A 21274-nucleotide genomic window follows, 5' to 3' on the forward strand; every position below is an offset into this window, starting at 1 on the left:
AGGCCCGGAGCAGAGAAGAGGGCCTCCCGGTGAAGATGGACAGCCCAAAATGACTAACCCTTCCCACCGGACGGTCCCTGCAGCATTGATGGCCTGGCCCATCCCGTCACAGCTAAGCCAGAAGCAGTTTTTTGTTCACTTGAGAATAAGCCGAGGGGGGCGTTTTCAGCACAAAAAATCGTGCTGAAAAACTCGGCTTGTACTTGTGTATATACAGGAAAATGAAAAAGTTATAGGTCTTTAAAATAGAGCGTTTTAAACGTACTAATTTGGTTAAAAATTTTGTGATTTTTTTTTAAGTGCAACAGTAATAGAAAAGTATGTTATCATGGGTATCATTTTAATCATATTGACCCAAAGAATAAAGAACACATGTCCTTTTTACGGTAAATTCGACACCGTGAAAATAAAACCTTCCAAAATTAGCAAAAGTGCGTTTTTAAATTTCCCCACACAAATAGTATTTTTTGGTTGCGCCATATATTTTATGGTAAAGTGAGGGACGGCATTACAACAGACAATTGGTCGCGCAAAAAACAAGCCTTCATACTAGTCTGTGGATGAAAATATAAAATAGTTATGATTTTTTGAAGAGAGGAGGTAAAAACGAAAATGTAAAAATAAAATTGTCTTAATGCCCAAATGGGCTGAGTCCTTAAGGGGCTCGCACTGTATTAGTCCAGGTGAAGTCAGTCCTCGATGTAGAGTTATATCATACATAAGGTCCCCTAAAAAAAATAAAAAAATAAAACATGTATGCTCTATTCCATCCATCTATTAAAGGGAAACTGACAGGTTGTTCCCTGCACTTAACCCAATACACTGGGTTATAGTGCGAGTGAATAGGAGTAAAATTATGTATTTGTGGTGTTCCAGCACCAATGGCTATCCTGTTGCTTCGGAATGCTTTGGGAGCTTTGCAGCACAAGGTTTTGGGCCCACCAAACTTATTGTTTAAAGGGGTATTCCAGGCAAAAACTTTTTTTATATATATCAACTGGCTCCAGAAAGTTAAACAGATTTGTAAATTACTTCTATAAAAAAATCTTAATCCTTTCAGTACTTATGAGATTCTGAAGTTAAGGTTGTTCTTTTCTGTCTAAATCTTCTCTGATGACACCTGTCTTGGGAAACGCCCAGTTTAGAAGAGGTTTGCTATGGGGATTTGCTTCTAAACTGGGCGTTTCCCGAGACAGGTGTCATCAGAGAGGATTTAGACAGAAAAGAACAACCTTAACTTCAGAAGCTCATAAGTACTGAAAGGATTTTTTTATAGAAGTAATTTACAAATCTGTTTAACTTTCTGGAGCCAGTTGATATATATATAAAAAAAAAAAAAAAAGTTTTTGCCTGGAATACCTCTTTAATTTAATTAATTATGTTTGCACTTTGTTGAGAAGTAACATTTTTCTAATTAATTCTATTGTTGTTATCTGTATATTTGTTACTGATATGTTACTAGACCCTTAAGAGAGGAGCTTTGTAAAACCCACGAGACCCTGCCTGTCTATGGGAACCCCTAAATTCTTGCCTTATAGTGTAGTGGGGGAGTTGCACCAGTCTAGACCAGTCTAAGCAACAGTGTGGTAAAGGTGGGTTGTGTGTAGAAGGCTCAGGGGAAGGCCCAGATCAAATTTAGTCGATCCGGTCATTCTGCAAGCATCACTCGCACGGTAGAAGTTCATGCCCCAGGGGAGAAGGCTGCAAGACCTTGACAGAACCCTACCTACCAGGATTCATCTACCCGTTTCACAAGTCAGTATTAACTCATTAATTCATGAAAGCACCACAAGTCCCAGCAAGGCAACAGGGCTCCCAAGGGATTACGATCTTCTCACCCAGCACCAAACTGTCTGTGTAATACCATCTGCACCCTGCTCATTAAAACATTTATCCATAACCTGACCATCGGTGTGTTCATTTAACCCCCCCCCATGTCTGGCCAGGGATAAGCTGTCGCCAACCTCGGACCTGTATATGATAACGGTGGCCTGGTGTCACAAAGTGATAAGGTGTTTCTCCTAACACACCGTGGTACCACATATTACTTAACCCCTTAAGGACCGGGGGTTTTTCCGTTTTTGCATTTTCGTTTTTTGCTCCTTGCCTTTAAAAAATCATAACTCTTTCAAATTTACACCTAAAAATCCATATGATGGCTTATTTTTTGCGCCACCAATTCTACTTTGTAATGACGTCATTCATTTTGCCCAAAAATCTATGGTGAAGCGGGAAAAAAAATCATTGTGCGACAAAATTGAAAAAAAAAAACGCTGTTTTGTAACTTTTGGGGGCTTCCGTTTCTACGTAGTACATTTTTCGGTAAAAATGACACCTGATATGTATTCTGTAGGTCCATACGATTAAAATGATACCCTATTTATATAGGTTTGATTTTGTCGGACTTCTAGAAAAAATCATAACTACATGCAGGAAAATTAATACGTTTAAAATTGTCATCTTCTGACCCCTATAACTTTTTTATTTTTCCGTGTATGGGGCGGTATGAGGGCTAATATTTTGCGCCGTGATCTGAAGTTTTTAACGGTACCATTTTTGCATTGATAGGACTTATTGATCACTTTTTATTCATTTTTAAATGATATAAAAAGTGACCAAAAATGCACTATTTTGGACTTTTGAATTTTTTTGCGCGCACGCCATTGACCGAGCGGTTTAATTAATGATATATTTTTATAATTCGGACATTTCCGCACGCGGTGATACCACATATGTTTATTTTTATTTACACTGTGGTTTTTTTTTTTATTGGAAAAGGGGGGTGATTCAAACTTTTAATAGGGGAGGAGTTAAATGATCTTTATTCACTTTTTTTTTCCACTTTTTTTTTTGCAGTGTTATAGGTCCCATAGGGACCTATAACACTGCACACACTGATCTTCTATGTTGATCACTGGTTTCTCATAAGAAACCAGTGATCAACGATTCTGCCGCATGACTGCTCATGCCTGGATCTCAGGCACCGAGCAGTCATTCGGCGATCGGACAGCGAGGAGGCAGGAAGGGGCCCTCCCGCTGTCCTGTCAGCTGTTCGGGATGCCGCGATTAGCCGCGGCTATCCCGAACAGCTCGACTGAGCTAGTCGGGAACTTTCACTTTCACTTTTAGCCGCGCGGCTCAGCTCTGAGCGCGCGGCTAAAGGGTTAATAGCGCGCGGCGCCGCGATCGGCGCTGCGCGCTATTAGAGGCGGGTCCCGGCTTCACTATGACGCCGGGCCCGCCGTGATATGACGCGGGGTTACTGTGTAACCCCGCGTTATATCAGAAGAGCAGGACCAAGGACGTACCGGTACGTCCTTGGTCCTTAAGGGGTTAAATTGGTCCATGCGTTTCCAACATATGTGGGGAGATTTATCAAAACCTGTCCAGAGGAAAAGTTGTCCAGTTGCCCATAGCAACCAATCAGATCGCTTCTTTCACTTTGCAGAAGCCTTGTTAAAAATGAAAGAAGTGAGCTGATTGGTTGCTATGGGCAACTTTTCCTCTGGACAGGTTTTGATAAATCTCCCCCCATATGGTCTCTGTTGCTAAAATGCTTAGTGACGCGAGAGTGAGGAATAATGAATATGCATAAAATGGACAAGCATAGCACGGTATACAGAACAGAGGCAGGGAATCTCGGTAAGCTGTGCCCCCTGTGGGCTATATCTTAAGAACTCATGGACAAATTTAAGTAAGTAATACTCATAATTATTTTACTTTTGTTCACCCACACTTTAACCCAGTGTATTGGGTTTAGAGAAGGGGGAAAGCCTGTCAGTTCTCCTTTAAAGGGTACCTCTCATCAAATAAACTTTTGATATATTTTAGATTAATGAATGTTGAATAACTTTCCAATAGCATGTTAATGAAAAATATGGTTCTTTCTATTGTATTTTTCCCGATCAGTCCCTTCAGCAAGCATTTCAGACTCATGCTGGAGTCCTAAACACTCAGAGCTGCCAGCCTGCTTTGTTCACAGCCAAACAGGCTGTGAACAAAGCAGGCTGGCAGCTCTGAGTGTTCTCCTTTGTGAACAAAGCAGACTGGCAGCTCGTAGTGTTTAGGACTCCAGCATGAGTCTGAAATTCTTGCTGCCAGGACTGGTAGGGAGACCCCTAGTGGTCATTTCTTCAAAGTGGAAAATTAAATAGAAAGAAGCATATTTTTTAATAACATGCAATTGTAAAGTTATTCTGCATACATTAATCTATAATATATCAAAAGTTTTTTTGATGAGAGGTACCCTTTAACACATCTGCCAGTATCTATCCCAGCGATAGTGTTAAATGGAGACTGCTGCACACTGCATAACACTGTATGAACCCAGCCATTTACTCAAGCAAGCTATGATAAAAACAGTTGCATTAAAAAAATTCAACCCACAAAAAAAGGTTTTATATGCAGATTGTACAAACATTAGCTATTTACAGAGACCAGATGAGGTCTTTTTTTTCTTACACAACCAATTGTACTTTGTAAGGACACCTTTTAATTTTACCATAAAATGTATGAAAAAACACATTTTTTTTTGGCAACCACTAGGGGGTTATTTTCTTTACATAGTTTTTTTATTGCTGTACTACCATTAAAATAAACTAAACTTAAAAAAAAAAAAAAGTTATATGGGTCAGAAAAAGGCAATTTTTGGGGCTTTTTGAGGGCTCTTTTTTTGCACTCTGGTAAGCAGTTTTTTTTATGGAAAAATGGAAACGTTTTAAATTGTTATAAGGGAATGGCTTTTTAAATCTTAATTTTTTTAAATTATTTTATGCACATGTTATAAGCAATCATTAGATTGCTAATACTGAATAATGCTATGCCATTGCACTACTACATATAGAGTCTGCCTAAGAGAAGATAGCACCAGGTCCAGTGGGGAATAGGTGAAGAGACCTCCAGATGTGAGGGAAACCAATCAGACCTTCCGCATATATGTTTAGGGGGGGGGCTGACTGCCAGGCTTTTAAGTGCCATAAGCACTATTGATCACGGCACTTAAAGGGGTTCTCCGGTGCTTACACATCTTTACCCCTATCCAAAGGATAGGGGATAAGATGCCTGATCGCGGGAGTACCGCCGCAGGGGACCCCCAGGATCTTGCACGCGGCACCCCGTTTGTAATCAGTCCCCGGAGCATGTTCGCTCCAGGTCTGATTACCGACGACCACAAAGCCGGCGGCGTGTGACGACACGCCTCCGCCCCCGTGTGACGTCACGCTCCACCCCTCAATGCAAGCCTACGGGAGGTGGCGTGATAGCTGCCACGCCCCCTCCCGTAGGCTTGCATTGAGGGGAGGAGCGTGACATCACACGGGGGCGTGAAGTCACACGCCTCCCACCCTGTGGTCACCGGTAATCAGTCCAGGAGCGAACACGCTCCGGGACTGATTACAAACGGGGTGCCGCGTGCAAGATCCTGGGGGTCCCCAGCGGCGGAACTCCCGCGATCAGGCATCTTATCCCCTATCCTTTGGACCCCTTTAAGGGCATCAGCGACATCATTGACACTAAATGAGCTTGCTTTATTGACACTAAAACACTCCATGGCGTACATGCACGCACTGGTCTGTTTAGGGCCAGGCAGCCATGGTGTACAGGTATGCCCTTTGTCTAGGGGTTAATGACTAGTTCAGTCTCAGAATTACTCAACCCCTGCATGACAAAAGTTTTAAGTACTTAGCAAAGCAGTCAAAATCTGTATGTGACATGCTCACCCTGCTCTACCAAAGATGTTCCAGACATCATCTGAATGGGTTGAGAATAAAATCAGCAGAGCATGGATTTACTTCATCAGGGCAGTAAACACGGGAACTTGGAAGCATAGTGTGGTGTCCCAGCACCAATAGCTGTCCCATGGCTTTGGACTGTCTCTGGCAGCACAAGGTGTTAGATTAATTATGTGTATTATAATGTCAGAGAATATATTTTTCTGAAATTAATTTTGTTCTATGTATATATTTTTTTATATGTTATTGTACCTTTAACCCTTTAAGGACCAAGCCCATTTTAACCTTAAGGACCAGGCCAATTTATTTTTGCATTTTCATTTTTTCCTCCTTCCCTTTTAAAATCTATAACTTTTATATTTCCATCTACAGACCCATATAAGGGCTTGTTTTTTGCATGACCAATTGTACTTTGTAATGAAACCTCTCATTTTACCATAAAATGTACGGCGAACCCAAATTATTTTGTTAGGGAGGAAATTTAAATAAAAACCACAATTTTGCACATTTTGGAGGGTTTGGTTTTCATACTGTACACTTTATGCCAAAGTTAATGGTACCACTGTATTTAGGGGGTTATGAGCTGCATGTTGGTCCATTGATTCCTACGATGGGCACCTTGTGCAACACAATCATGGGGTGCCAATCAGTTGTCATGGCAGCTAGGGGACAGCTAAAGGCTTCTGTAGCACCCATGGTAGGGCTTCTAGTACAGCCTCTGTAGCACCCATGGTAGGGCTTCTAGTACAGCCTGTCACAGAATGCTATAACAGAACAGCAGTCATTTGACATTATAAAATACATATACAGTGATCCCATGACTTGCCATGGCCTCAACATGTGAGGTATTCAACTTACGATGATGGCCTCTAATGGGATGGCTCAGTGCAGGAGCCACTTGCTGCGGATGAGGAGTTCTTACATCAGAAGGAGATAAGTCTTGTTTCTAGTAAATCACGTGAAAACTATGGGACAGTCTTGAATTTTAGCCTTTGCTGCACTATCCTGGGAGGTAGAATGCCCAGCACTGGGCTGCTGTTTGTGAAACACCACAGTGCTAGAGCAGGGACAGAACATGGATGCATACAAACAAGCGTCTGCAACCAGTAAACATGAGAAAAACCCCACACCGCCTCCCTTAAAAAAATAAAAAATAAATAAAGAAAAACTCCCAAAGCAAAACAGTGAGGCACTGTGATCATGTGGAATCAAAATGGCTGCATTATACAAGTGACGTCCACCCAGACCTGGGAGCTGCAGAAACTGGGGAACCCTGCAATGCCAGTTTATATTTAGGGATTAGATCATCTCTAAGTGTACACAATCTCAATGATTTAATGAATCTGAACATAACTCATTTATTGTGGGTCTAATCAGTATGTAGATTATGCGATTTCCGATTTAGGTCACATCAATTACCTAGTGCCATTTATCCATGTAGTCTTAACATTTTGGAGGCTTCAGAACCAAATACCAGTTTTCATAATAGAGTTATGGACGCATCATACAGTGGATTTTAACATATAATGAAAAGAAAGTGTATATATAGTCTTCTAGTTAGATTGCAATTGACAGAGAGAATATATATATATTATATATACACACACCCCATAAATATATGGCTTTATGTATTCCTTTTCTATTCATATATTTTTTTTACTCTCTGTATATAATTTTTTTCATCCATATACTGTATTTTATGGTACAATTACATAAACATATACATTCTCATTCTGGCCATTAAAATTTTTTATTTAAATAATCAAATAATATTTTGTGTCAACAATTAAATATAATTATGAGCAACACTTTCTCCCGCTATCATCCCCCTTTCCACCTCCAGCAGCAGCAAGCCTCCACTGCACACAAGAAGAACTTATATTAACAAACAAAATGGATTTCTCCTAAAGAGCTGCTGAGCAGGAAATTGCAGGGGGTGCCAGCGGTCAGACCCCCGTGCTCAGACATTTATCCCCTATCCTGTGGATAGGGAATACGTTTTTAAGTACTGGAGTACTCCTTTAAGAGACCTGTAGTGGAAAAAAATAGCAGCAGACAGCTGCAAGATGCTAACAGATGGCTACAAATAACATTTGGAGGCTGTCATTGCTGCCAAAGGTCGTGGAACCTACGAATCTTTATTTTTTGACAGGTCAACTTTCTTGCGAAATGTATTATGCTATTTTAATGTTATTGCTATTTGCTATTTTAATGTTATTAAAATATAATTATTTCTTAGTTTATTGAATATACACTGCTCAAAAAAATAAAGGGAAGACTTAAACAACACAATGTAACTCCAAGTCAATCACACTGTCCACTCAGGAAGCAACGCTGATTGACAATCAATTCCACATGCTGTTGTGAAAAATGGAACAGACAGGTGGAAATTATAGACAATTAGCAAGACACACCCAATAAAGGGGTGGTTCTGCAGACCACTTCTCAGTTCCTATGCTTCCTGGCTAATGTTTTGATGCCTTTAAAATGCTGGCAGTGCTTTCACTCTAGTGGTAGCATGAGATGAGTCTACAACCCACACAAGTGGCTCAGGTAGTGAAGCTCATCCAGGATGGCACATCAATGTGAGCTGTGGCAAGAAGAATTGCTGTGTCCACCAGAATAGTGTCCAGAGCATGGAGGATCTACCAGGAGACAGGCCAGTACATCAGGAGACATGGAGGAGGCCGTAGGAGGGCAACAACCCAGCAGCAGGACCGCTACCTCTGCCTTTGTGCAAGGAGGAGCACTGCCAGAGCCCTGCAAAATTACTTCCAGCAGGCCACAAATGTGCATGTGTCCACTCAAGGGGTCAGAAACAGACTCCATGAGGGTGGTATGAGGGCCCAACGTCCACAGGTGGGTTTTGGGCTTACAGCTTAACACCGTGCAGGACATTTGGCATTTGCCAGAGAACACCAAGATTGGCAAATTCGCCACTGGCGCCCTGTGCTCTTCTCAGATGAAAGCAGGTTCACAATGAGGAAATGTGACAGAAGTGAGTCTGGAGACACCGTGGAGAATGTTCTGTGCCTGCAACATCCTCCAGCATGATCGGTTTGGCGGTGGATCAGTAATGGTGTGGGGTGGCATTTCTTTGGGGGTCCGCAAAGCCCTCCATGTGCTTGCCAGAGGTAGCCTGACTACCATTAGGTACCGAGATGCAATCCTCAGACCCCTTGTGAGACCATATGCTGGTGTGGTTAGCCCTGGGTTCCTCCTAATGCAAGACAATGCTAGACTTCATGTGGCTGGAATGTGTCAGCCGTTCCTGCAAGAGGAAGGCATTGATGCTATGGACTGGCCCGCCCTTTCCCAGACCTGAATCCGATTGAGCACCTCTGGAACATCATGTCTCGCTTCATCCACCAACGCCACACGATGCACAACAGACTCAACGTCACCTCATCGGGAGCATGCCCAGGCATTGTAGGGAGATCATACGGGCATGTGGAGGCCACACACAATATTGAGCCTCATTTTGACTTGTTATAAGAACATTACATCAAAGTTGGATCAGCCCGTAGTGTGGTTTCCCACTTTGATTTTGAGTGTGACTCCATATCCAGACCTCCATGGGTTGATAAATTTGATTTCCATTGATACTTTTTGTGTGATTTTGTTGTCAGCACATTCCACTATGTAAAGATGAAAGTATTTCATATGATTAGTTAATTCATTCAGATCTAGGATGTGTTATCTTAGTGCTCCCTTTAGTTTTTTGAGCAGTGTATCTATATATACACACAGTTGCAAGAAAAAGTATGTGAACCCTTTGGAATTATATGGATTTTTGCCCAAATTGGTCATAAAATGTGATCTGATCTTCATCTAAGTCACAACAATAGACAATCACAGTCTGCTTAAACTAATAACACACAAAGAATTAAAGTTTACTGTTAGGGTCGAGACGTCTTCTATCAGTGGATGCCCAATTAGTGTGTGGAAGGCTTGTAAGGGGCTGCAGTCACCCTACTTTCCTCCCAACGCCACCCTGCCACTCAAATCAAGACACAGACACAAGTGCTGTCTCTAAGCCGAGGGCAGTACAAGTCTAACACTCTTCTCGAGTGTATTTTCTTATATACTCGATTTTCAATAAGGCATGCGCAGTAAACTTTACATTGTACAAACACAGGAAACCATAAATCATTTGCATAGTCAGCAGAAAGTTGGATACAAAGATACATAGCTTAAGCTGAAATATAATGTACCATTGTTTCAAGGAAACATCTGGGGTAGAAAAAGATAAGAGTGTCTGCATCCTGCATCCTTGAAGATAAGGCACCAATCGTCTCTAGTCCATAAGTTCAGGAGTTATGTAAAAAAACAAGAATGATAGAATGCAGACACTTAGACCGAGAATATGGCGTCTTTGGATAAAAAAAAAGAATTACAGTTACCATGTTTTTATTGAACACACCATATAAAAATTCACAGTGCAGATTAAAAAAAGTATGTGAACCCTTGGATTTAATAACTAGTTGAACCTCCTTGTAACATCCGTGCTTTGGCCAGACACGCTCTGTCATGTCCCCGCTGCCGGTGGGGTTGGGATTCGCATCGCGGGACGCACTAGCATGCAAATCCCAGCCTGTCACTCACCTCCCTGTCCTCGCAGCTCCGGTGCACATACCCCCACCTTCTAGGGCACGCACACGCTGGAGCACTCACTCTTAAAGGGACAGTGCTCATTTAGTCTAGTGTCTACATCTGCACCCTGTCCTAAAATATCAGCTCCTCCCTTGGTTCCCTGCTGCATCTTTGGTTGTCTATTGCCATTGTGAAAGTCCCGTGTCCCATGTACCTTACTACCCTGCACCTGTGTTCCTGCCCTGACCTACTGCCATCTTGCCACATCCTGCCAGTCTTCTTCTGTGCAACGCCACCTCCCAGCTACCTGTGTGGACGAGTCCAGGAGTAGCGAACTGGATGCCGCCTGCCGCAGCAAGATCATCCCGCTTTGCGGTGGGCTCTGGTGAAAACCAGCAGCATCTTAGACTCCGCTCCCTGGCAAGGCTCACGTCATCATCCACACAGGCCCAGAGGATCCACCACCTGTCGTGACCATAACACTCCTTTGGCAGCAATAATTTCAACCAAGTAGTTGCAAATCAGACGTGCACAACGGTCAGGAGTAATTCTTGACCATTCCTCTTTACAGAACAGTTTCAGTTGAGCAATATTCTTGGGATGTCTGATTCGCTTTCTTGAGGTCATGCCACAGCATCTCAATCGGGTCGAGGTCAGGACTTTGAAGGTATATTTTCTTCTGTTTAAGCCATTCTGTTGTTGATTTACTTCTATGCTTTGGGTTGTGTTCCTGTTGCAATATCCTTCTGTTGAGCTTCAGCTGGTGGACAGATGGCCTTAAGTCCTCCTGCAAAATGTCTTGATAAACTTGGGAATTCATTTTTCCTTCGATGATAGCAATCCATCCAGGCCCTGATGCAGCAAAGCAGCCCCAAACCATGATGCCCCCATCACCATACTTCACAGTCGGGATGAGGTTTTGATGTTGGTGTGATATGCCTCTTTTTCTCCACACAGTGTTGTGTGATTCTTCCAAACAACTCAACTTTGGTTTCATCTGTCCACAGAAAATGTTGCCAGTACTGCTGTGGAACATCCAGTGCTCTTGTGCAAACTGTTAAGGTTTTTTTTGGACAGCAGTGGCTTTCTCTGTGGTATTCTCCCATGAAATCCATTCTTGATTAGTGTTTTACGCATCATAGATTCAGTAACAGAGATGTTAGCATATGCCAGAGACTTTTGTAAGTCTTTAGCAGACACTCTAGGAATCTTCTTCATCTCATTGAGCAGTCTACGCTGTGCTCTTGCAGTCATCTTTACAGGATGGCCACTCCTAGACAGTAGCAGCAGTGCTAAACTTTATCCATTTATAGACAATTTGTCTTACCGTGGACTGATGAACAGCAAGATTTTTGGAGATAATTTTATAACCCTTTCCAGCTTTATGCAAGTCAACAATTCTTAATCGTAGGTCTACTGAGAGCTCTTTTGTGCGAGGCATCATTCACATCAGGCAATGATTCTTGTGAAAAGCAAACCCAGAACTGGTGGGTGTTTTTTTTTTTATAGGGCAGGACAGCTGTAACCAACACCTCCAATCTAATCTCATTGATTGGACTCCAGTTCGATGATACCTCACTCCAATTAGCTCCTGGAGATTTCATTAGGTGTTCACATACTTTTTCCAACTGCACTGTGAATGTTTATATGGTGTGTTAACAAAAAAACATGGTAAGATTTAATTATTTGTGTGTTATTAGTTTAAGCCGACTGTGATTGTCTATTGTTGTGACTTAGATGAAGATCAGATCACATTTTATGACCAATTTGTGCAGAAATTCATATAATTCCCAAGGGTTCACATACTTTTTCTTGCAACTGTATATACACATATACACACACACACACACACTAATGTTTGCCACAGCTGTACTTTGTCTTGGGGTAATTCTTTAAACTTATAGAACTTAGAGTAAGAAAGAATATTTATATCTTTAAACTATACTACTACTGCATTAAAATCAGCATCACCTGCACCGTTACCGTGTTAACAGGTTAGTGCGTGTGATGTCAGTTTTCCTTTAAAAAGGTCTACTGTATACAGAGCACTTTGGAATTTACATTTGGGGGGACATGAGTAAACAAATGCATAATCTAGGTACATACGTACATTTCACATATGAAAATGTGCATATATTATAAAGTGATTAAATAGCTTAGGGTGTCTAGGGCTACATCATCTTGATATGCCTGCCGGTTCCCAAGATGTAAGGGTTTATAGCTTGTTTGACAGTTCAGGGAATCAGTCAGGTGGGTGTGAAATTGATTTAAATAATAGGAGTGACTATCAGTTAATGGACCAGATTATGTAGTCAGAAGGTGTGAACGGTGGTGTGTAAAACACAATCCTTGATTGTATAATTTTGCCCATCACCTGTTGGCCACAGGTGAAGGCTATAGACAAAAGGGGTCCTTAAAAAGGTTTGTCCAGTGGAATTTCTTTTTAATATAATGTCCCCAGGCTACCTATTTCCAGGCAGCACAGTGTATGACTTTATTATATCCAAGGGGCACAGTGTGTGGCAATAGGATATCCTGACAGCACGATGCGTGGCCCTATTATGTTCTGGCAGCACAATGTGTGGAACTATGATATTCAGGAGGAACAATGTGGGGCACTATTATATTCTGGTGGCACAGTGGGTGGCATATACAGTATGTAGCTTTATAATTGTCCCCTACCCCATGCTTTATTTTCTCACCCCCAGTGTGCGCCTCCCCCAAAAAAAAAAAAAAAAAAATGAATGAATGCTGCAGAAGCCACTGCACATTGATTGGCCAGCAGCAATGTCATTTTTTCCTGCTGACGAGTCTATGCTCTGCAGCTCGGGGGAAAGAAGTGTCACCAGCCAGGGTGCCCTGACACCTGAGGCTTTGAGGAAGAGGAGAAAGGAAAGTAAAAGGTGTCATTGTTTTAATAGGCAGAAAGGGCATAGTTGATGTCCACTGGACAACCCCTTTAATGAAAATGAAATTAGCCTTTTCATGGAAAAATTTACCTTTGCCCTGTGGCATGAACACAGATGATTTTATAAAGTATTAATCGGCCGAATAAAATAAACATTCAAATATAGACAAATTTGTTCACATTGGCACTTACAAACTACACAGTTCTATAACCCCCTAAGTAGTGTCATTCGCAAAGATCGCATACGTACTTGAGTGTATGCAGCCCAGACTGTGTGCGGGAACCTGGAAGATATAAAGTATAGGGATGTGAGCCCAAAGAGTTTAGGAAAGAAAGGAAAACCCCCTGTGGTCAGTCACAGGGTACACAACTCCAGGCATTAGAGATCAGTTATTTTATAACTTTTTTTTATTTATAAAATGTATATTCCTGTTAAGTCAAAGATATGGAGTCATGGTACACATCTGTGCTGTCATTGCAGTTCTTCTGTTCTGTCATAGGAGCAAAAAATAAATAAAAAATAAAAATGAAGTGCTGGATCCCTCCATTGATCTGGGATGGGATCGAGCGACTTCTGCCATGGTGTCCTTCTCTTTGACAGAAATAATGACATATGTTGTGTTTTCCTTCTGCAATACAGATGTGAATACCGCCTGATGAGAATGAATGACAGCTTTGTTAGTAATTAGAAATAGTGGGCAAGATTTCATGTCCAAAAGATAAAGGCTGGAGTTGTACACCCAGGTTCAAAGCCAAGCCAAGCAAAAGGTATAGCAGTGTCATGCAGCAGTACATTTAAAGGGATACTCCGGTGGAAAAAAACATTTTATTTTATTTTTTTAAATCAACTGGTGCCAGAAAGTTAAAACAGATTTGTAAATGACTTCTATAGAAAAAAAATCTTTACCCTTCCAGTACTTTTTAGCAGCTGTATGCTAGAGGAAATTCTTTTCTTTTTGAATTTCTTTTTTTGTCTTGTCCACAGTGCTCTCTGCTGACACCTGATGCCCGTATGAGGAACTGTCCAGAGCAGGAGAAAATCCCCCATAGCAAATCTATGCTGCTCTGGACAGTTCCTGGCACAGACAGAGGTGCTAGCAGAGAACACTGTGGACAAGACAAAAAAGAAACTCAAAAATAAAAAAGAATTTCCTCTGTAGTATACAGCTGCTAAAAAGTACTGGATGGTTAAAGATTTTTTAATAGACGTCATTTACAAATCTGTTTAACTTTCTGGCACCAGTTCATTTAAAATAAATTGTTGACCACCCAAGGTTTGCAATTTTTAAAGCTGTTAAATCTCTAAGCTCATTTAATTCTAAATTTTAAAATAAAGTAAACATTGTTCTAGTTAAATAAAACATAAGATAAGCAGAATAAAACGTAGTGACATGGAGGTCCTCACATTTATTACAAGTATTAGAGGTGCTATTTGAAGGGGTACTCCGGTGGAAAACAATTTATTTTAAATCAACTGGTGCCAGAAAGTTAAACAGATGTGTAAATTATTTCTATTACAAAATCTTAATCCTTCCAGTACTTATCAGAACTGTATACTCCAGAGAAAGTTCTTTTCTTTTTGAATTTCTTTTCTGTCTGACCTCCTAACAAACATATCCTGCTCTGGACAGTTCCTGACATGGACAGAAGTGTTAGCAGAGATCACTGTGGTTAGACAGAGAAGAAATTCAAAAAGAAAATAACTTTCTCTGTAGTATACAGCAGCTGATAAGTACTGGAATGATTAAGATTTTTTTAATAGAAGTAATTTACAACTCTGTATAACTTTCTGGCACCAGTTGATTTAAAATAAATTGTTTTCCAACAGAGTACCCCTTTAAAAGGGGTTATATGCCTTTCATTTTTATTTTTTGTTAAAACCTATTTGCATAAAAAAAAAAAAAAAAAAAAAAAAAAAACACACACTTACCTCCTGCCTCATCACTGCTGTCCTGGTATCCCTGTTCTATCCCAAAAATGACAGGTTTCTTGCTATACACAACAATGGAAGGGACCTGCAAATCAAGCCCAGCAGGGCTGCAACATTTTAGAGAATATCCTAGTCACTGCAGTTGGGGAGCCTGTGTCTATTGTATGCTACCTGTGGTTCGGTCGATATGATGCACTTGACAGGTTGACTTTAAAATGTACCTGTCGTTTTCAAAAACATTTGATATAATATAGATAATACCATTATAATGTATATTTGTAATACAAATTGGTTACAATATTTGTAGATTTTTGGGTAAACAAGCAGTGTCTGCAGCTAATGTGTTTGTGTATCTGTGGAGTCAAAATACAAGAAATGTGGGCAGGACAAGCGGGGCTCTGTGCAGGCTCTTGGCTTGTCAATCAGCCTGCTATGTGAGTGGGGAGCATGTCACAGAGCCTCAGTGCACAGAGCCCACACTTGTTCCCAGTGCACAGAGCCCACACTTGTCCGCCCACTTCCTGAATTTTGTCATTGCACACAAGCAATAGCTGCACGGACAGAACAGAATTTTTTCACCCAAAAATATACACCTTTTTTCCCAAAAATATACACCTTTTTTAACCAATGTACAGTGGGGCAAAAAAGTATTTATTCAGCCACCAACTGTGCAAGTTCTCCCACTTAAAAAGATGAGAGAGACCTGTAATTTTCAGATATACCTCAACTATGAGAGGCATAATGAGAGAAAAAAAATCCATAAAATCACATTGTCTGATTTTTTAATAATGTATTTGCAAATTATGGTGGAAAATAAGTATTTGGTCAATTACAAAAGTTCATCTCAATACTTTGCTATATACCCTTTGTTGGCAATGACAGAGGTCAAATGTTTTCTGTAAGTCTTCACAAGGTTCTCACACACTGCTGCTGGTACTTCGGCCCATTCCTCCATGCAGATCTCCTCTAGAGCAGTGATGTTTTGGGGTTGTCGCTGGGCAACACGGACTTTCAACTCCCTCCAAAGGTTTTCTATGGGGTTGAGATCTGGGGACTGGCTAGGCCACTCCAGGACCTTGAAATGCTTCTTACAAAGCAACTCCTTCGTTACCCGGGCAGTGTGTTTGGTATCCTCGTCATGCTGAAAGACCCAGCCATGTTTCATCTTCAATGCCCTTGCCAATGGAAGGAGGTTTTCCCTCAAAATCCCACGATACATGGCCCCATTCATTCTTTCCTTTACACGGATCAGTTGTCCTGTTCCCTTTGCTGAAAAACAGCCCTTTCCACCCCCTCATGTTTCACAGTACATATGGTGTTCTTTGGATGCAACTCCGCATTCTCTCACCTCCAAACATGACGAGTTGAGTTTTTACCAAAAAGTTCTACTCTGGTTTCATATTACATTCTCCCAATCCTCTTCTGGATAATCCAATTGCTCTCCAGTAAACTTCAGATGGGCCAGGATGTGTACTGGCTTAAGCAGGGGGACACGTCTGGCATTGCATGATTTGAGTCCCTGGCGGGGTAGTGTGTTACTGATGGTAGCCTTTTTTTACTTTGGTCCCAGCTTTCTGCAGGTCATTCACTAGTTCCCCCATGTGGTTCTGGGATTTTTGCTCACTGTCCTTGTGATCATTTTGACACCACGGGGTGAGATCTTGCGTGTAGCCCCAGATCAAGATGGATAATTAGTGGTCTTGTATGTCTTCTTTTTTTCTAAGAATTACAGTTGATTTCTTCACATCAAGCTGCTTGCCTATTGCAGATTCAGTCTTCCAAGCCTGGGGCAGGTCTACAATTTTGTTTCTGGTGTCATTCGACAGCTCTTTGGTCTTGGCCTTAGTGGAGTTTGGAGTGTGACTGTTTGAGGTTGTGGCCAGGTGTCTTTTATACTGATAAGTTCAAACAGGTACCATTAATACAGGTAATGAGTGGAGGACAGAGGAGACTCTTAAAGAAGTTACAGGTCTGTGAGAGCCAGAAATCTTACTTGTTTGTAGGTGACCAAATACTTATTTTTCACCATAATTTGCAAATAGAAGTTGCTGAGTTGCCCATAGCAACCAATCAGATCGCTTCTTAAATTTTTTTTAAAAGGGCTCTGAAAATGAAAGACGCAATCCGATTGGCTGCTATGGGCAACTCAAACTTTTCCTCTGGACAGGTTTTGATAAATCTCCCCCATAACGTTCACAAGCAGTATACATCAGGACACCTACAAAAAAAGGCATTTTGCAAATACTGCTCACCTGCAGCACTGTCATAGATTAATAAACCAAATTAAGTCTACTAGAGAGAGCATTTTTGCTCAGTGGATCTGCTTCATGAACATACAAGGATTGTTTTGCAGGACACAAAAGTGTAGCCAACCTTATTGATATTAACCCCTTAACCCCTTAAGGACCAAGGACGTACCGGTACGTCCTTGGTCCTGCTCTTCTGATATAACGCGGGGTTACACAGTAACCCCGCGTCATATCATGGCGGGCCCGGCGTCATAGTGAAGCCGGGACCCGCCTCTAATAGCGCGCAGCGCCGATCGCGGCGCCGCGCGCTATTAACCCTTTAGCCGCGCGCTCAAAGCTGAGCCGCGCGGCTAAAAGTGAAAGTGAAAGTTCCCGGCTATCTCAGTCGGGCTGTTCGGGATAGCCGCGGCTAATCGCGGCATCCCGAACAGCTGACAGGACAGCGGGAGGGCCCCTTCCTGCCTCCTCGCTGTCCGATCGCCGAATGACTGCTCAGTGCCTGAGATCCAGGCATGAGCAGTCATGCGGCAGAATCGCTGATCACTGGTTTCTTATGAGAAACCAGTGATCAACATAGAAGATCAGTGTGTGCAGTGTTATAGGTCCCTATGGGACCTATAACACTGCACAAAAAAAGTGAAAAAAAAAAGTGAATAAAGATCATTTAACTCCTCCCCTATTAAAAGTTTGAATCACCCCCCTTTTCCAATAAAAAAAAAAACACAGTGTAAATAAAAATTAAAATAAACATATGTGGTATCACCGCGTGCGGAAATGTCCGAATTATAAAAATATATCATTAATTAAACAGCTCGGTCAATGGCGTGCGCGCAAAAAAATTCCAAAGTCCAAAATAGTGAATTTTTGGTCACTTTTTATATCATTTAAAAATGAATAAAAAGTGATTAATAAGTCCTATCAATACAAAAATGGTACCGTTAAAAACTTCAGATCACGGCGCAAAAAATGAGCCCTCATACCGCCCCATACACGGAAAAATAAAAAAGTTATAGGGGTCAGAAGATGACAATTTTAAACGTATTAATTTTCCTGCATGTAGTTATGATTTTTTACAGAAGTCCGACAAAATCAAACCTATATAAGTAGGGTATCATTTTAATCGTATGGACCTACAGAATACATATCAGGTGTCATTTTTACCGAAAAATGTACTACGTAGAAACGGAAGCCCCCAAAAGTTACAAAACAGCGTTTTTTTTTCAATTTTGTCGCACAATGATTTTTTTTCCCGCTTCACCATAGATTTTTGGGCAAAATGACTGACGTCATTACAAAGTAGAATTGGTGGCGCAAAAAATAAGCCATCATATGGATTTTTAGGTGTAAATTTGAAAGAGTTATGATTTTTTAAAGGCAAGGAGCAAAAAACGAAAATGCAAAAACGGAAAAACCTCCGGTCCTTAAGGGGTTAAAGGGGTACTCCAGCCATAAGACATCTTATCCCCTATGCAAAGGATAGGGGATAAGATGTCTGACCGCGGGGGTCCTGCCGCTGGGGACCCCCGCCCGCAATCTTGCATTCAGCACCCACCTCTGGGAGCTGCACGCCATGCTGCCAGCTCCGAATCTGCTGTGTGATGACTATGGGGCCGGAGTCGTCACACAGCAGATTTGGAGCTGGCAACGGGTGTCCGATCAGTCCAAATGCCTGAGAAGTAGATCGCCAAACAGCCTATGCATAGCAGTTATTAGTAAAAGCAATCTAATGATTGCTTTAAATAGTCTTTTATGTGGACATAAAAAAATTTATAAAAATTAAATAAATAAATAAATAAATAAATAAAAAGGCTGGAAAATGTGAATAAGCCCTTCTGCCAAAGAATAACGTGTAAGATAAAAATAAAAACGAAACATATTTGGTATTGATGCCTGTGTAAATGTCCAAACTATTAAAATTTTATATTTATGATCATGTGATGACTTAAACATAAAAGAAAAAACACAGACGACTTTTTGATCACATTCCAGAAAAGCGGGAAAAAAAGGGTTAAAAATCCACATTCAAGCAAAAGTGGAACTAAAAAACTGGATCACAGCGCAAAAAAAATGAGCCCTTATATAGCTCTGCATATTGAAAATTGAGAAAGTTATAGGGGTCAGATAGGGCGATTTTAAACATACTAATTTTGTTTTTGTTTTTTTAAAAAGCAGTTTGGTAATAGTAAAGTATGTAACCATAGGTATGGGCATGGTACATTTTATGGTAAAATCAAAAAGTTATGGCTCTTAGAAAGCGAGAAGGAAAAAAATTAATCTGGCTGTGTCCTTAAAAACAACAAAGAAAGCTAGACAGAAAATGCTGAGAGGTAGTAAGTGTGTAGTAGACAAAACAAAAAGACTACTGTAACACCCCCTCAGAAAATTTGTATACTGCCCATAAATGTTATAAGACTGCGAGTAATATCACCAACCAAAAAACAAAAGCAAAATGGAGTCATTGATATAATAGTAAAAAAATTATAGTTTATTGGTATACTTTAAAAACCAAAAACACAAATATAAGGGGAAAACAACATATAGGATGGCATAATGATTAATTACACACAAGCACCCATCCCAATAAGGTAAATAAAGGTATAAAAATATATGGTATACTATATATATATAGATAAAGATATCTCGAGTGCATATAGCAATAAGGTGCTCAATGTCGGTACACATATAATATACCCAGTAAAGTGCTTAGAATGATGATAAGCAATAAAAAGAACCATACCCACATAGGACAGAGGTGGTCACTGAGATGATGCAGGGGCCGGGATGACGCCGCTCCAACGCGCGTTACGGCACACTGAAGTTCGACACTCCCGGACGAAGGTCAGCGTGCCGAAACGCGCGTTGGGGTGGCATCATCCCGGCCCCTGCATCATCTCAGTGACCACCTCGGTCCTATGTGGGTATTGTTCTTTTTATTGCTTATCATTCTATGCACTTTACTGGGTATATTATATGTGTACCGACATTGAGCACCTTATTGCTATATGCACTCGATATATATATATATATACACACACCATATATTTGTATACCTTGATTTACCTTATCCGGATGGGTGCTTATGTGTAATTAATCATTATGCCATCCTATATGTTATATGCCCCATGATTTATATCCCTGGTGCAGGGAGTACGGTGATGCTGCCTGTTCTTGATGCATTGTTTTCCCCTTATATGTGTTTTTGGTTTTTAATGTATACCAATAAACTATATATTTTTTTACTATTATATCAATGACTCCATTTTGCTTTTGTTTTTCGCTCTGTGTCCTTAAAACCAAAATGGGCTGTGTCCTTAAGAGGTCATTATGCCCGGGCTGCCAGCATCTAAAACAAACTGAATTCACCTGCTGTTGCTCCTTCTTCGGTATTACTGTTCCAATCCTCCGATGACATCATTTTCCTGACCGCTGGGCTCCATGCATCACACTGCCACTCAACCTATCGCTGGCAGATGCGTGACATCAGTGCCGCTAGTGCCAGCAGTGTGAAGACTAGTTGGCCATGGGCAACCAGGAAGAAGACTGCAGCGGAGGACTGGAGGAGTGATACCGGGGCACTGAGGGAACGGTGGCAGGCAAGTTCAGTTTGTTGTTTTGATCGCTGGCAGCCTGGGCATAATGCCACAAAAAAGTGCTTAACAGGACATCTCCTTTAAACAGCAAAGATTTGAAACATTACATGAATGTGGCTAAACCTCTGCTCACCTCCAGCTCCACTCTCTGTGCCTCTGGTGTCCTGCTCTGGTCCAGTCCTCTTCCTGCTTCTGTGGGGAGACAAGTCATGCTGAACTGAGCTAATCACAGCAAAGTCTTGCCTGGGCCAGTGACAGGCGGGCAGGAAGTGTGA

The 21274-nt window shown here is 41.2% G+C and overlaps 1 protein-coding gene across 5 annotated transcripts in view; it reads right to left on the bottom strand.

Moving 5' to 3' along the window:
• C4H15orf39 (chromosome 4 C15orf39 homolog) overlaps positions 1–21274 on the bottom strand; it is a 175591-nt gene that overhangs the window by 23227 nt on the left and 131090 nt on the right. For 2 of the 5 annotated variants that reach the window (XM_056572604.1, XM_056572605.1), the window contains exon 3: positions 13481–13514. The exons of the other annotated variants lie outside the window; for them this stretch is intronic. In XM_056572604.1, coding sequence (XP_056428579.1) covers positions 13481–13514 — 34 coding nt within the window. The remainder of the gene's footprint in view (positions 1–13480; positions 13515–21274) is intronic. 5 annotated transcript variants of the gene reach the window in all.

Source organism: Hyla sarda, chromosome 4 (assembly GCF_029499605.1).
Source record: "Hyla sarda isolate aHylSar1 chromosome 4, aHylSar1.hap1, whole genome shotgun sequence".
In the NCBI taxonomy this organism is placed as follows: Eukaryota; Metazoa; Chordata; class Amphibia; order Anura; family Hylidae; genus Hyla; species Hyla sarda.